At 38.6% G+C, this 17613-nt stretch overlaps 1 protein-coding gene across 1 annotated transcript; it reads right to left on the bottom strand.

Moving 5' to 3' along the window:
* Nucleotides 1-8713: 8713 nt before the first annotated feature.
* On the bottom strand, nucleotides 8714-16149 carry ttc4 (tetratricopeptide repeat domain 4). The gene is made up of 10 exons (XM_036140911.1): nucleotides 15882-16149; nucleotides 15652-15769; nucleotides 15420-15581; nucleotides 14586-14663; nucleotides 14346-14470; nucleotides 14153-14239; nucleotides 13109-13350; nucleotides 11030-11114; nucleotides 10583-10665; nucleotides 8714-8971 (listed from the first exon to the last, which is right to left on the bottom strand). The coding sequence occupies exons 1-10, from the start codon at nucleotides 15990-15992 to the stop codon at nucleotides 8872-8874; spliced, it is 1191 nt and encodes a 396-aa protein (XP_035996804.1). The 5' UTR covers nucleotides 15993-16149; the 3' UTR covers nucleotides 8714-8871.
* Between the last annotated feature and the right edge of the window lie 1464 nt (nucleotides 16150-17613).

Consider the following 17613-nt stretch of genomic DNA (forward strand, 5'->3'; position numbering starts at 1 on the left):
TCAGAAAACAAGAACATTGTAAAGAAGTTATTTATTGGAAACTAATGGTGTCACATTGTCATCAGCTAAATAATCACAACACCTGCAAAGGTTCCCTGGTTTCTGCTAATGGGTCACCCAGTCTGGGTTAGTAGGAGAAGACTGCTAGCTGAACAGATGTTCACACCCAGACCATGCTCCAACACACAAAGTCCAGTTCTTTTCTTCCCTTATGGATACACACTTTAAATAAACTCCTTCTATGGATCACCCAAACTCCAAGTTACGACTTCTTAACACTTTTACCTAAATACGGCACAGAAATTATTACAAGTTTCAGTGCTGTGCTCCTTGCTGGTCACTCCACGAACTCCAGCAGCAAAAAGAGAGCAAACATGCTCTTGCTGTAACTCCTACCTGCCTGCATTGGAAGGTAGACAGGTCTGGAGTGACATTATGGCCCAACATTGCCTTCCTCCCTAAGGTGCTGCCCCAAGTTATGTGAACACAGCTATCGAATTGGGAGCATACTGCTCTCCCCCGTTCCTGTCTGAGGAAGAAAGGGTGGCCGGTTTGCTGTGCCCAGTCCAGGCGCTGCAGCTGTACATGCCAGCGACTGCAGCAGTCCGGCAGTCAGACCAGCTGTTTGCCTGTCATGGGGGAAAGAACAAGGGGCAGGCCCCTCTCAGAGCACAGGCTACTCGTTACAGCTATCAAAGCAACCTGGGCTTCCTGAACCACAAGGGGATCACTTCCATGCCACGCCGGGTTGATGCAGTGATAAAAAAAATGGGCCCAAACAAAGTACTGAGTAAATAGAATTGAACATACTTTTCAGAAACCTGACATTTCTGTTCAAAATATCCTCATTTGTTTACCTTATATATAATTCTATTTTTCTGGAACAGTGAATTTGGGGTTTTCGTCATCTGGAAACCGATATTATCTGTTCATGTGTAACATGGCAACTTTGATTCCTGCTACGTACAGACGTCTGTTTAAGCAAAGAAATGGTAGAATTTAACGTTTTGTGTTGCAGTGTGCTGTTTTACACAAAACCTCGGAACTGATTGAGTTTTTCCTGATCACACAGGGAAATAATTCAAAGTTTGTGGCCCAACTTCAGGATCTGATGGCAGAAACTTTTGAGAAGGACTGGGAAGGTCATCTCTGTAGCTGCTTTGAAGATGCCAGCACATGTAATTGTCAAATACTTTTGCTTGTCTTTAAAATGAAAGAAAACAGCCTCACATTCACCTAAGACAACTTCATCACTCTGCATCTGTGTACCCCTGTCTTTTTCAGGCTGCTATGGCTTCTGGTGCTGCCCTTGCCTAGCCTGCAGTGTTTCTTCAAATTTTAATGAGAACTTCTGCCTGCCGCTATGTGACATACTGTCTCCTAGTATATGTGCAGCCTGTGGGATTCCTCTGTTTCTTCCCCCTGCAGCATTGTCTCTGAGGTCTTCCATTAGGAACAGATATAAAATAAAGGTATTTCACACTCACCTGATCTAAATTTGAAGTAAAAGTGCAAAGTAAAAAACTGTTTTAACTGTTTGTTTTCAGGGTTCGATCTGCAACGACATGGCCATCTCCTGTTTCTGTGTCTGGTGCAGCTGGTGTCAGATGCATCGTGAGCTAAAGAACAAAGGAAATGCTCCAGTCGTTGTTGTTGCACAACAGCCACAAACTGTGGTAAACGTTCAGGCTAATCCAGTCATGACAGTTAATCAAAATTCAGGTCAAGCTCCAGCTCCAGCTCCTGCTACCACCTACTACCCTCCTCCTAGTTACAGTGCCAAATAAAAACATTAAAGAGAACTTTTAGTTCCTCGGATCAGCCATGATCTTTCTGGTGCGTAGTTGGGATTCTATACTTTATACAAAAAAATCCAATGTTAATACAAAAATTGAAGAGTTTTGAATTTGACTTTGAGTTCACATGTATGTTTACTTTACTATAATATTTTTTAATTAATTAAGAAATAAATCAGATATAGGGTTTACAACTTAAAAATAACCTCTGACAACAAAAATTAAAATTAATGACTGGACCTTATCGTCTCTGACTGTGTTGCTTTTTTATATAAAACACTAACATTTATCGAGCAAGTACAGGTACATTTCCTTTAATTACAACACCGTCAAATTGTTATTTTATTACAGTTGTTCATTTCATTAAGTTACATTTACTGTATATGACAGACTTACTAGACAATTGTGTCTTAAAAGGAGTAATAAGTGAAATAATATAGTTTTATATAGAAAGAACTAACAAAGAGATGTGAAGAACTAAAGGTAATATTTCAGATGGACTACAGTATGACGTCCAACTGCATCATTGAGAGGCACTAAACCCAAGGTGCTCGAGGTCAAGTAGGAAGCATCCACAGTCAGAGAGGAATGTCAGGTTCTTGTCATCTGCTGGTTTTAGTCCACTGTTTCTATCAAGAATCAAATTCACCTCAGAGGTATAACAAGAAGCACTTCATGCTTCTTTTTGCAAACGATGTTTATGAAGATGCTGATTTCCTTTTTCAGCAGGGCTTGTTACTTCTCCATATTGCCTAAATACCAGTAACTGGTTTAATGAACATGGCATCACTGCGTTTGACTGGTCAGCAAATGTCCTTTCCTAAACCTTGTAGAAAATGTATGGAATATTAATCAAGCAGAAGATGAGACAATGGATTCAACGATAGAGAGAAGGGGGCAGTTAAAGCAACCTGAGCTTCCTGAATTTCTTGATCACCTCCATGCCACACAGCATAGATCAAGTATTTATGCAAAAACTGCCCTGACTAGATATTGAGGGCATATATTATATCCTACATGGAAATACATGATGTAATATCCACATTTCTAGAAAATTTAATTTTACATTCTCATTTGATGTAACAAGCATAAATAAATGATTGAAACCTTTTCTCTGTTTGTGATTATTCGTTCTGTTTTTAGCTTAACTGCTTAAATAACTTGTCTGGTAGCTGTAGTACTGGTCCAAACTCCAACAGAAAAAACATTTTTGGAGGCTAAAAAATGTCTTTCTTGTCATTTCTGGCTTAAATTTTGAACACCTATTTAATATTAACCTTAAAATCTTAATCACAAAACATAAAAAAAAAAAAATTAATTTATGTTCCAATATTTTTTTAAAGTGACACATTGGTATCAACTTGGTAGAGCCTCACCTTCTCTTCATCTTCAAAGAAGAGCTGGAAAAGAAAGTCAGACGCTGAAGAAACTCTTTGCTCTGAGGGTAACATAACTTCAGAACCCAAACAAACTCATTAGACTTGTAATGGCATTACTGACACAGCTCAAGGTGTACAAAGAGAACTGAAATATGAAACATCCTGCTTGATGAGAAAATAAAACCTTCCAGATGACACAGCAATCCTTGCTTCTATAAACAGGGATCTGGTTTTACTTCCGTGTGTGTGTTTTTCTCCTCGTCCCTTGGCAAATTACTGAAAGGCAACGTGTTCACTCAAAACTCTGCTCCAATGTGGCCAAGTCCGCTTATCATAAGCAACTTTGGGCTTGTTTTTTACGGAAGTCGTGGGTTGTGTATTTTTTTATTTTATTTTTTTTTTGTTGCCGGTTCGATCCCCCGCCCTGTCTGTGTCTGTCGTTGTGTTCTTGGGCAAGACACTTCACCCGCATTGCCTGCTGGCGGTGGTCAGAAGGACCAGTGGCGCCGGTGCATGGCAGCCTCGCCTCTGTCAGTCTGCCCCAGGGCAGCTGTGGCTACTAACGTAGCTCACCACCGTCAGGGTGTGAATGGGTGAATGACTGAACTGTAGTGTAAAGCACTTTGGAGGTCGTCAAGACTAGTTAAAGCGCTATGCAAGTACAAGCCATTTACCATTTACCATTTTTTTTGGGGGAGGGGGGGGGGGATTTGACCATGGAATCAAAAAAGCGACAATAAACCGGTTGAAATATAAGATATTCAGTTTGTTGTGGATCATAAATCGCGGCAGACAGCCGAGGGCGCGAGCCGATCCACACCGAGTGAGCAGCAGTGAAGTATTCAGTCCTTCAAGGTACTGGGACATGAGTGCATCTTAAGAGCATAGCAGAAACCATTGCAGGAAAACTCCAGCATGCAGATGAACCTTTTTGTGTCTTTATTTAGGGTTTACAGGAAAAACAACGAGGACTCCTACCTTGTATTTCGAGAGACAGCAGGCTCAATTTGTGGCAGCGGCATCTGACACCGGCACTTCCTGTGGCCCTGCTGGGTATTTCTGCGTCAGCCTGGTTTGTTATGTCCTGGTAATACTCCTCACACAAGGCAGATAAGGCAGTTACCACATCATCCTGCAGATCGAAGTAGAAAAAGCTCACTGTGTTGTAGAGGTCACAACAATTATATATTAAATCTGTGAAAAGATGTACGTTTTTTTTATATATATTCTTAAGAAGACCCACTTCTCCTTTAGCCCAAAAGACACGCTCAAATCCATACTTTCTCATAATCTAATCAAGTTATCAGTCATTTTTTTTGTCACATTTACAAAGTACAAAAACAAAACTAAGTCAATCTGCAGACATTTCTATTGAAGTATGGCTTTAAATATGCAACCGCGAAAGATCAGAATCATTGGTTAATTCATTCATATATCTTAAACTTAGCATGGGCCTGAAACGTCGCGGTGGATATACAGCACCGTTTTGTGGTGGGTTCGTTGCGTTTTACTTGTTTCACTATATCTGGCAACACTGCTCCGCTCGTGTCCACTTTGTTTGACCCTGCTATTTTAGGGCTGGCCCTAGAAAAAACTGCTACTGGAACAGTCGTATGTGGGCGGAGCCGAGTGGTGCACGGCCAAACCAATTCTGTGGAATTCAAGCTAAAGTTGTACATTTTTTTGTAATAAAGAAAAAAATCAGAATTTCTGTTAAATGAATGAAGGCATCAGTGTTGGTTATATGTCCATAAATGTTTAAAGATCAAATCATAAAAATGCTTATTTTGGGCTTTAAGTGCCTGATCCATCCAGACAACAGAACTCCAGCTTGTTTAAGAGACTGAAATCCTTCACTGTGCTGCTTTTGTAAAATTTTATCTATTGGACAAGCACTTGGCTTGTATCCAAACGTGGTTGCCATTACAGATGGATCACAGGTTTTACAGCATTTTCTGTGTAACCAAACAAGACAAACTCTACTGTAAACAGTTCATTTGCTGACATCTGCGGAGGTGCAAGGAAGGTTTCCCTAAAGAGCAGGTAAAGCATTTCACAACAGAATGCATAGTTAGCAAAACGTTCGTATATTTACATCTAAATGTTAACATGCAAAGGATTATTACCGCTACTAGACAGGGAAGATGAAATGCTTGCTGGGTATTTATTAATTCATTTATCCTCTATATTTGTTGATTTTATTGTTTTAGGTTAATTTTAATATTTAGTATTTCAAATTGTAAAATGTTTTGGTTTTCTTTTGTAACTCCGTGTCTGTCAAAAGGTATGAGCTTGATTAAATCAGAAGTTATCATTAAATGGTAAAGGACAGATTGTTTACCTTATATATAATTCTATTTTTCTGGAACTGTGAATTTGGGGTTTTCATCATCTGGAAACCGATATTATCTGTTCATTTGTAACATGTCAACTTTGATTCCTGCTACGTACAGACGTCTGTTTAAGCAAATAAATGGTAGAATTTCACGTTTTGTGTTGCAGTGTGCTGTTTTACACAAAACCTCGGAACTGATTGAGTCTTTCCTGATCACACGGGGAAATAATTCAGAGTTTGTGGCCCAACTTCAGGATCTGATGGCAGAAACCTTTGAGAAGGACTGGGAAGGTCATCTCTTTAGCTGCTTTGAAGATGCCAGCACATGTAATTGTCAAATACTTTTGCTTGTCTTTAAAATGAAAAGAATAAAACAAAAGAAAAGAAAACAGCCTCACATTCACCTAAGACAACTTCATCTCTGTGCATCTGTGTACCCCTGTCTTTTTCAGGCTGCTATGGCTTCTGGTGCTGCCCTTGCCTAGCCTGCAGTGTTTCTTCAAATTTTAATGAGAACTTCTGCCTGCCGCTATGTGACATACTGTCTCCTAGTATATGTGTAGCCTGTGGGATTCCTCTGTTTCTTCCCCCTGCAGCATTGTCTCTCAGGTCTTCCATTAGGAACAGATATAAAATAACGGTATTTCACACTCACCTGATCTAAATTTGAAGTAAAAGTGCAAAGTAAAAAACTGTTTTAATTGTTTGTTTTCAGGGTTCGATCTGCAACGACATGGTCATCTCCTGTTTCTGTGTCTGGTGCAGCTGGTGTCAGATGCATCGTGAGCTAAAGACAAAAGCAAAAAACCCAGTTGTTGTTGTCGCACAACAGCCACAAACTGTGATAAATGTTCAGGCTAATCCAGTCATGACAGTTAATCAAAATTCAGGTCAAGCTCCAGCTCCAGCTCCAGTTTCAGCTCCTGCTACCACCTACTACCCTCCTCCTAGTTACAGTGCCAAATAAAAACATTAAAGAGAACTTTTAGTTCCTCGGATCAGCCATGATCATTCTGGTGCATAGTTGGGATTCTTTACTTTATACAAAAAAATCCAATGTTAATACTTTAAAATAAAATTGAAGAGTTTCAAATTTGACTTTGAGTTCACATGTATGTTTACTATAATATTTTGTAATTAAGAAATAAATCAGATATAGGGTTTACAATTTAAAAATTATTTATCAAAAATAAGGTTTAACGTCCTGCTAATAATGTCAGATAAAAACTAAAAATACAACTTTTAGAAATTTAAGTTTCTCAGCCAAGCCGTGGTTGCACTGGTGCATAGCTGGGATTCTTTATCTAAAAACATTCAAACTTAATACTTCCAATATAAATGAAGACTTCTGAATTTGACTTTGAGTTCATACACATATTTACTTCATTCTAGTTTTTTTAAGAAGCTAAGAAAGAAATCAGATGTAGAGTTTATTATTTTAAAAATTGCCTCAACAACAAAATATATATACAAAATCAATTGCTGGACCTTATCATCTCTGACTGTTGCTTTCTTATAGACCTCTTAGACACTAATGTGCCAGATTAATTACAATGTTTTTTTATTGAGGCCAAAAACCATTTATAGAAAAAAGTACAGGTACGTCTTCTTTAATTACAGCACAGTCAAACTGTTATTTTATTAGTTATTTAATCCAAAAAGTTACATTTATATAACAGATTATTAGACAATTGTGTATTAAAAGTTCATTTCTGGTAATTTTTATATTTAGGGAAAACTAATGAAATTGCATTTTTACAAAACTTGATTACATAAAAGACTTTAATATATAAAGAAACGTTATGTTATAGCAATGTCTACACAATTATGACTATAGTCTTCACAATTTAAGAGACTTTCATGGTGTGGGGGGACTGAGTCGATGCTTCAAATTCACCAAACACAGATGTAACCACAACATAAATTACAACTGTTGTTTTCTTTGGGTTAAATCACACGTGAAACAATAAAAATGTCAGAAATGTCTTACCTGGGCTAAGCCGAAAAATAACTGGAGTGCTGCTCTGTGGTCCGATTAGAGAGGCACTAAACCCAGAGTGATCGAGGTCCAGTTGGAAGCATCCAGTCAGAGAGGAATGTCAGGTTCTTGTCATCTGCTGGTTTTAGTCCACTGTTTCTATCAAGAATCAAATTCACCTCAGAGGTCTACCAGGAACCACTTCATGCTTCCTTCTGCAAACGATGTTTATAAAGATGCTGATTTCATTTTTCAGCAGGGCTCGTTACTTCTCCATATTGCCTAAAATACCAGTAACTGGTTTGATGAACATGGCATCACTATGTTTGACCGGTCAGCAGTCGTTTCCTAAACCTTGTAGAAAATGTATGGAATATTAACCAAGTAGAAGACAAGGCAACAGATTCAACGATGGAGAGGAACTGAAGGGGGCTATCAAAGCAAGTTGAGCTTCTTGAACTTATCAGCAGCCTCTCAACAGAATAGATCCAGCATTTACGCAAAAACGGCCTTGACTAAATACTGACATGTATTCTGTAATTTTAACATTTCGGGAAAATTAAATTTTACATTGTTTGATGTAACTAACAGAAATAAACGGTTGAGACATCGGCTTTTTGTGTCATGAATCGGTTATTTCCACACAATTTATATTCTTCATTTTACAGGAAATGAGATCTTCCCAAGACTCAGCAAGCATTTTGCAATGGGAAAAAAATAAAAAGCCAAAACACTCAAACCCTTCATCGTGAACTTTCCAGGTCTCTTATCATGTTACATTTTAAAGTTCATAATTTTGCGATTATGGACACACTGAATGAATAAAACACTTTTGTCCTGGCACAAAGTTTGTTTTAATATATAGAAGTAGTTCTCAAATTTGCAGTATTTCATCTGAATGAACCACAACTACAGGAAAAACCTTCTGTGGACAGATGAGATCAAGGTAGAGATGATACAGAGAGCCAAGTTTGGAGAAATAAAAATGGCAAATCAAACTAACCAGTTCATACCAACTATCATGTGGGCGCTGGGGTAATGATATGGGCTTCTATTATTGCCACATTAACTGGACACCTTAGAATAATTATATGGACCATGAGCCCCATTCTGAAAAGGTTCTTGAATATTAATCCTGAACGTGTTCCTTAAAATTAATCCTAGTATGTTTGGCACATTTTTACAAGTAACTGTGATTGCAGGTACAAACAAAAATTATTTTTAATCAGTTTTATGCCGGTTTATTTTTATTTTCACAGAGAAAACAGAGTTGAAAATGATTTGTGAATCTTGTTTCATTAACAGTGAAAGATCATCTTTCTTTATTATCTTCAAAACCAAACACTCCAGTCAGTCCTTTACTTCTTGACATGATGTCTTTGTCTACAATCCATGGATTTTCTTTCCAGATAAAAACTGCTTCCTGAATGGCGAATCTTTCACCAAAACTATGAAGCTGGGAGTGCCGGCCTTCACAAAAAACCTGTTAAATTAATCAAAGTAAAAAGGTTTAGTAAAATAATCTCACTATATAACAGTCTTAGTTAAAATATGCAAACAGGAAATCAATCTATGTTGAACTATTTTATGGATTTCCCTTCCATAAAACACAGACTATTACAGCTTCTTTGACCTTGGTATAAATACTAAAATGTAGAAAAGCACCAATAAAGCCTTTTCTGGCATATTATATCTATCTATATAGATTAATTAGACAGACAGACAGACAGACAGACAGACAGACAGACAGACAGACAGACAGACAGACAGACAGACAGACAGACAGACAGACAGACAGACAGACAGACAGACAGACAGACAGACAGACAGACAGACAGACAGACAGACAGACAGACAGACAGACAGACAGACAGACAGACAGACAGACAGGACAGACAGACAGACAGACAGACAGACAGACAGACAGACAGACAGACAGACAGACAGACAGACAGACAGACAGACAGACAGACAGACAGACAGACAGACAGACAGACAGACAGACAGATAGATAGATAGATAGATAGATAGATAGATAGATAGATAGATAGATAGATAGATAGATAGATAGATAGATAGATAGATAGATAGATAGATAAATTCTTTCCCGGTGGCCAATCATAATTTTAACCATTAATTTTTTTTTTTCAAAGGCTAATAAAACATAAAGGACAAAAGTAATGTGTTGTAGGTTATTTGTTAGATGTATTAGTCCAAACGGCAACAGGTTTTCCCCAATTTAAACAATATGTTCCCACTGCAGGTCTAAATTCTAATTTATTCTGAAATCTGTTTTTTTTGCTAGGTCGTTCCCATTGTTTTAAAAATGTTGCCTATAGCCGACTTCAGTGTGAGCCGTTTGTCGTTCCAAACTGACCCAACTTTGGTCCAGCAAACATGGAAGAGATTGGTTTTATGGACTAAAGTGTCCAACAGAAGCTATTTTATTGTTTCAGCAGGTGCTGAGGGAGACTCCAAAGGCAGGACACTCTTCGCAATCTTTTTATCGCTTTGCAATTGGGGCAGATTAACTCGCGCTGTCCCACACTGAAATGCAATGGATTGTGATGAGTGAAAACAAAAATTATGTGTGGAACTACGGTTCACGGATGACTGCCAGAGGACGGTGCTGACAGCATGGAATTTTCCCTTTGCACATACACTGTTCAAGTAATAACACCAACAGAGTCACACTTATGACAGACCGGATGACCAATCAGAACATATATAGCCCGGCATCATTCCAGGCTCTGTCCCTACAGAAACGTCCAGTGTCAGAAGCTCTGGGGGTCGGCCGGGATTCATCCGGGAACCACAGTTACGTTTGTAACTTTCATTCTCAGGTGCATCTCCACTGAAATATCCTACTCCTTTATGTTTACTGACCACAAAAAATGCTAACAGGTTGAGCTAGAGTCTATATAGAATAACTAAAAACATTCAATTTGTAACAGGGTTGCGCAGAATTAAAGTAAAACATAAGTAAGTCAAAGCTCAGTCCTCTCTGCATGGGCAGCTTAAATGTTGATCGGATATTTCATATTTAACTTAATCTTTAATGATAATTGTCATTCCCCAAAACTATGAAAAATACCTTTTATGCTGCAATATTTTTAAAAGTGACACATCGGGATCAACTTGGTGGAGCGTCTCCTTCGCTTCATCTTCAAAGTAGAGCTGGAAAAGAAAGTCAGACACTACGTAATGAAGAAAATATTACTTTGCTCCGGGTGTAATGTAACTACAAAACCCAAACAAATTAAAAAAGATAATCTCACATTCTATACAGTAATTGTTGCTTCTGCAAACAGCGGGGTGGGAGGGGTGTGTCAAAATCTAGAGAAAATTGTAATTTCTCTAGATTTTTTATGTGTCTCTCCACCTTTCACTTATTTTTCTGCCGTTATTTAGATAGGCTGGTCAGTTTAATGACATTAAGTGTGAATATAAATTTGCTACATTCATTTACCGCCCTCCTTGGATAATGGTACGGGAAACGTTCTGAATCTTTGCTTTACTCAAACAGCACAAAAGCACCAACCTGGAGATTTTGTGGTTGGTATTTCCTGTCCGTGTCCCAAGGTGGAAGTTCCTCCCCAAACATGACAAACAGATGGTCCCTAAAACTAATCCAGAAAAGACAAAAAGACTCAAAACAAACATTTGCATGAAAATAGTTTTATGTATTAAAATGGCACCAATGATATTATTTATTAATGATTCTTTCTCACACAAAAAATAAACAATATCTTTGCATTAAAGTGGTTAAATGAAAATGTTGGCTAAACAGTGCCCCCATGTGGTTGTTAAAGTTGTCCATTTTCACGATAAAAGCTTCACTTTGCTGTTAAACAGAAATAAAGGCATCAGTATTGGTTATATGTCCTTACAACTTCTGCCAACACCTCACATTTTGAAAATGAAAAAGAGATCTGAGTGCTTTTACAAGAAATGACATCAGCCTTAAAAGAACAACAATAACTTCCCCAATCACCTGTGGAAACAGAATAAATATTAATATGTTGGGCAAAACCCAACTGGTTGGATGTTATCCAAGTGCAGTTGAAGGAACCACTTTCCATTTATTTTTAGATGTACAGTGTCCTGCAAAAGTATTCACACCCGCTTGAACAATGCAGCCACAAACCTCTGTGGGTTTTACTCAGATTGTATCAGATAGACTGACAGAAAATGATGCATAACTGTGAAGTGAAAAAAAAATCATAAATGGTTTTAAAAACATGTTTTCAACTTGATATGTGAAAGGTACGGTGGGAATTTGTGTTCAGCCCACTTTACTTTAACACCCCATAATAAAATCTATTGCAAACAATTGTGTTAATTAATCCTGCAGTGTGAGGCTGTGGTGTGAATTCATGAGACGTTTCTTAAAGAACATCAATGAACAAACAGCATCCTGAAGTTCAAGGATCGCAGCAGACATGTGAGGGAGAACTTTACAGCAGCGTCAGGTTTGAAAACAATATCCCAAGCTTTGAACATCTCAAAGATCACTTTTCAGTCTACTATCTGAAAATGGAAAGAGTGTGTTTACAACAGGAGACATGGCCCTCTGTTTAAACACACAGTTTAGACAGGGAGGGTATTGATTAAAAAAGCAAAGTAGCGGAGCTATACATTTTTAGACGGAGGGAAAAAAGCAAGCCATAATTTTCATATTTAATTCATAAAGAAAATTTCAAAACCATTTAAAATGTTCCTTCCACCCAATTAAGCACTTTGCTTTGCATAGATCTTTCACGAAAAATCCCAATAAAATTTACAGATATTTGTGTTTGTAACCGAACAGTACTTGGCAAAAGTATTCACACCCTATGACTTTTTATGTATCTAGCTATAAACCAACCTGTAACTTTAAAAGTATTTAATAAAAAAAAAATCAAAACCTATCCAAAGTTGTAGGGAAGACTTGTAGATGAAATGGTGAAAAATATCAAACAATCCATTTCGATTCCAGGATGTAAGGTAGGGCTGGACGATAGTTCAATAATAATATATATGGATTGATAGAAGTATATTGATAATAAAAAAGGGTAAATAAAAAGTTCAATAGAATAACAGTTTTCCTTTCTTTTGCATTCTAGTCATGTAGGTTAATATTAGTCATTACATCCTCCCAACTAATCACAAACGCAGAGTCAGGAACCTCTGTGATCAAGCTCCGCCCCCTTGAAAGAGTTCAGAGAGCACGCGTTCTTTTTTCATTTTAAAAATTTGCAGTTTTGGTAGAAAGTTGGTTGAATAAAGGGTTGAGTTTGAATTCAGTCTTTGTTCTGTATCTAAATATAGGTCATTAAGCAACAGTGAAATTGTCCAGGGCTGCACTAAAAATATATATTTTGAATTTGTTGATAATTATCGATATCGATCAACATCATTTCTATTTTATCGATATGCTTTGATTTCTATATCGTCCAGCCCTAATGCGAGGCAACAACACGTGTATGCCAAAAAAAAATGCCAAGGGGGGTGAATACTTTTCCAGCCCACTGCGGTTTGTGTGGATAGATGGCAATAATGAATCTAGCTGTGGGTACAATAAGAAAAGAAATTCCCCATTCAAAAACAACGTTCTTCCTCAAAGAAGGCAGCGGTTTACCTGCTGTTCTCACAGAAGGCTGAGATGAAGTCACTCTGTTGATGCTCGGGGTAGAGAAACAGAACCGGCCAGTGCAGAGAGCCCTGCTGGTCCAGGAAGACTTGAGCCCCCGTCACCTCCTGGGAGCTCAGGCCGTCCAGGCTCAGCTGTGCTATTCCTGCTGAGGCGCGTTCGTCCTCCCCTTCACTGTCTGACCCCTCAGGACGCGACTTTGTGGGCTGGAAGAGCTTGATGCCTCGTTCCTGCACAGAAAGCAAATAAACTGATCTGATAGCTTAAAAAATACTGGATTTTAAGCAGACTGAAAATGATCGTTAATGAGACGTGATGTGGTCGGCACAGCTTAGATAGAAAACCTTTTCATCTATCAGAATAATAAAATGAACTTTAATGCATCGTTTAATACCTTGTATCAAATTGAGATACCATATTTTTTTGGACCATAAGGGGCATCGGATTATAAGGAGCACTAAATATTCTTCCCAAGTTTGTAATATCACACCTTCACGTCCACAGCTCTCTATCCGTCTCTGCCAGGAGGACAGAGTAGCTGGACTACACTGCCCTGTTTCTGACATATAGCCAAAATAAACATAACTTATATATTGAATTAAGGTACTTGGTTTAATGTTGGTAATGCATACTCCGGGCGTGGGCTGCCTTACATGAATGCACTTCTAGTTTAGACATTACAGTCAGGCAGTCTGGTAGACAGCTCAGATCAGGTAGTGACAGTGTACCGTAATGCTCAGAGTATCCATTGAGCGCAGTGGATTTGTTGCTTACCAAAGTCATATTTACACATTTAACAGATTTTTGAGCACATTGTACCACATAAAATCAGTCAGTGAGCTCAACGGTGATCATATTTAAGGCGCACCACCAATTCTTGAGAAAATGTAAGGGTTTTTAAGTGCACCTTATATTTCTGTATATAATTTGGACCTTTGTAAAGTACCTTCCAGAGGGCATTTGCTGTGAATTGGCACTGCATAAATAAACCAAATTGACGTTTTGGTTTGAAGCCATTCAAAGTTTAAATACCTTTATAGCAGCCAGAAGCGCCTCTTTCTCACCATGCAGCTTCTTTTCTTTGATCTTGGCTTTCCTGGCATCTCTCTCTGCTGCTCTCTGAGACATCACAATTAAGAAAACAAATAAACAGGTTAAAAAAAAAATCTTTCATTTGTTGCACTCCTCACAGACACTAACACAAACTGAACTATTTTTGAGTTACTTTATGCTTATCTGCAGATGCTCGAAGCTCCCTCAGCTTGTTGTCAGTTGGGTGGGCCTTCAGTCCCTCATCGCACCACTGGACGGCGCCGGAAAAGTTACGCAGCTCCATGCAGCACTGAGCACCTGCAAAAATCCCAGCACTGTCATACCAATTTCATGTTGTTCCTTCTCCATCCTGGCTAAAATGTGTGCGGTTAGTTAATGGATAGTCGATGGTAACGCACGACGTGCTACACACCTCTGATCAAAGCTTTGAGGTGGTCTGGCTTGATCTTTTTTGCAGCTGCAGCGTCATTCAGAGCAGAGCGCATGTTACCTGTGGGGGAACAAGTTTGCATACACGTGTTTCTTTAGAAATCCTAAATCCAAGAAGAGTTTGCAGAATTTTTAATTGAACATTTTAAATAGTCAATGGATTGAAATTATGCAGCGCCTGTCCTAATCCTAACCCTAACCCATTCAAACGCTGATTACACATATCGGTTGGCAACTTGGGGTAAAGTGCCTTGCCCAGGGGCACATCGACATGTGACAGGAGTTTTCTTAGCCAGAACGTCAGAGATACCGGTAATCTAAACTGGTTGGTGTCCTGACACAGACTCTGCTTTACAACAAGGCAAAGATCAAAACCACTACATAATCTTAATGTTAAGCTACCGGCTGTTGATTTGAAGGGAATTGGAAGAATATAGAAGTAGTTCTAGGTCCTCAGTATTCCTTCCGTTATGTGCAATGTGTCAGCACCACTGGCAGCAAAACAGTCCCACAGCATGAAGCTACCACCTCCATGTTTGACAGTTTGTAGCTTTTATTTTCAGACCTAAACCTCTCCTGTCGCTGAGGCTGAATAGGTCAATCCTTGTGTTGTTTGCCCATAAAGCCTTCCTCCAAAAAGCTACACATTTTAGTCAAGCTGACAGGTTGGCTTCCCCAAAGCCCGACCTAAAACATTCTGTACAACGCCTAAAGGGTGAGAATGTCAAAGAAAAAAAAAAGTGAATATGTGGGCGCAAGTTTCTGACTGGATCTGGACCTGAACTGAAACAGATGGTTTATTTTTTATTTTTTTTACCCAGGTGGAAGTGTGAAGCTGCTCGATTGGTCAGCAGCACAGCGTTGAGCTCCTGATCCTCACATTTCTTCTTTAAAGCGGCTGTATAGGCCACCACTGCATATTTGTAGTTCTTTTCCTTGAAATATGAATTCCCTTCATCTTTCAGGCTCTTTGCTTGTTCTGGAAAAAAAAAAACAGATCTTATAATTGAAAACACTGTGTTCAGTAAAAAGGTGAGGGTTTTACTCACCTTCTGGGGATCTGTCCTCGTCGTGGATTATAGACTGCAGACAGGCTAATTCGGGGTATTCTTTGGGGTCGATCTCTTCCGGGGCTGTTTTCATAAACATGGGGATTTTATTGAACTCCTGCAAATTAAATACAAAACAAAAATAATAAAAGAAAGAAAGAAATCTCACTAAATTCGGATTGAAAATAACTTTCCATTAAAAGGCGAGGGCGTCTGACTGCCAGTCTTACCTCTTCCCATTTATTTTCACTCAAAGCGTTTTTATACCTCTGAGACTTGAATCTGTCCATGAACGCGTCCATACCGTCGTCGCTGTCGTCTTGCACGTCTGTTGACGCCATTTTGGTTCAAAAATTGTTAAACTGGCTTTCGGTTTTTATTAGAAATCTTCCACACACAGTATAATAAGCAGAATCTCTTGTCCTAAAACGTTAAGATGTCAACAGGATGCCTTGTTTACACATGTGCACACGTGGTACTACGTCCACTATCATCCGTGCAGCAACGCAATAGTGACACATTAGTTCCGCTGCAGGAGCGGAATTGATTTACCATTTTTTTGGAAAATTTGACGAATTTGTTTCTTTTTGCCATTTTATAAATCACATTTTCCAAAAAAAAAAAAAATAGTGACTTTTATTTAAAGATCTCATCACTACGTACCCAATACTTATTTTGTTGTGCTTTTAATGCCTCAGTGACTGAATAACTTTCGGTTGCTTTAAGATAAAATAGACTTTATTGATCTCACAGTGGAGAAATTCACGCGTCACATCGGCTCAATAATCAAAAGAAGGTGCCAAAAGGAGGAAAAGGTGTATAAGGTATATACAGTGTGTCCACATATATACAGTGGATTGAGAAAAAACTTTAAGATGACTTATGTACATTTAAGGTGACATATACATATGGATTTGACGTTGTACATTAAAGTGGTACCAGGCAAAGAACAACAGTGAGGTAGTGAGATAATTATAACAGCTAAAGTCTCTTATTTAACAGGATTATGGCACATGTTATTAAATACTAATTGCACATTAGTTATTTCACAAGTTATTGAAGTTATAGTGCAGCATTGTAAAGTCTGATGGCAGCAGGGATGAATAACCTGCAGTAGCGCTTCTTTTTACACACGGGGTGTATTAGTCTTTCACTAAAGGAGCTGCTCAGCTCCTCTAGTCTGATGCAGGGGGTGAAAGGTGTTGTCCATGATGGATGTGAGCTTGGACACCCTCCTCTTGGCCACTTCCTCCACCAAGTCCAGCCCAGGACAAAAGTGGCCCTTCTCACCAGCTTATTCAGTCTCTTTCTGTCCCGCTCTGCGCTGCCAGGGGCCCAGCAGACAACAGCGTAGAGGAGGGCTGATGCCACCAGAGTCATAGAAAGTTTTAAGCAGGGGTCTGCTCACTCCAAAGGACTTATGAGTCCAGTCCAGCTTATTACTGACGTGAAGACGCACGTATTTGAATGTTTTTGTGTCTACTCAGTTTTGCCTTGAGGAGATAACATCTAACTTGACAAACCGTCCTTGAAGATGCTGTTCTTTTTAAAACTGTAAGGCCCAAAGCAAAATCCAAATCTAATCTAAACTGAACCACTTGTTCGGCTAGCCGAGACTGTAGCAAGGCTGAAGTGTGTGTGTGTGTGTGTGTGTGTGTGATACCCATACAGATAGTTTGTATGGGTATCAGGACATTATAAAAGCACAAAAAGAAAAGTGAGCGGAGCATCCCTACTCTGGAGTATATTATTCTTAGACTTAGACAACTTTACTTGTCATTTTGTATGCACAGAGTACGTACAGAACGAAATTACGTTTGCATACAGCTTGAAGAATCACAGTAAATTGCAGTAAATTACAGTAAATTTCAGTAAATTACATTCTCATCAATTTAGTAACTTTACTTATTGTTGTCTTACCAGTAATATGAAGTGAAATGATTTAAAACAAGGAAACCTTTC

This window comes from Fundulus heteroclitus, chromosome 9 (assembly GCF_011125445.2).
Source record: "Fundulus heteroclitus isolate FHET01 chromosome 9, MU-UCD_Fhet_4.1, whole genome shotgun sequence".
NCBI lineage: Eukaryota > Metazoa > Chordata > Actinopteri > Cyprinodontiformes > Fundulidae > Fundulus > Fundulus heteroclitus.

Coding starts and splice junctions, on each gene's coding strand:
- ttc4 (XM_036140911.1), bottom strand. CDS start 15,992: ATGGCGTCAACAGACGTGCAAGACGACAGCGACGACGGTATGGACGCG. Junction 15,582..15,651: donor CGAGGACAGATCCCCAGAAG/GTGAGTAAAACC, acceptor TTTTTTTTCCAG/AACAAGCAAAGAGCCTGAAA. Junction 14,240..14,345: donor CATCTGCAGATAAGCATAAA/GTAACTCAAAAA, acceptor GTGATGTCTCAG/AGAGCAGCAGAGAGAGATGC.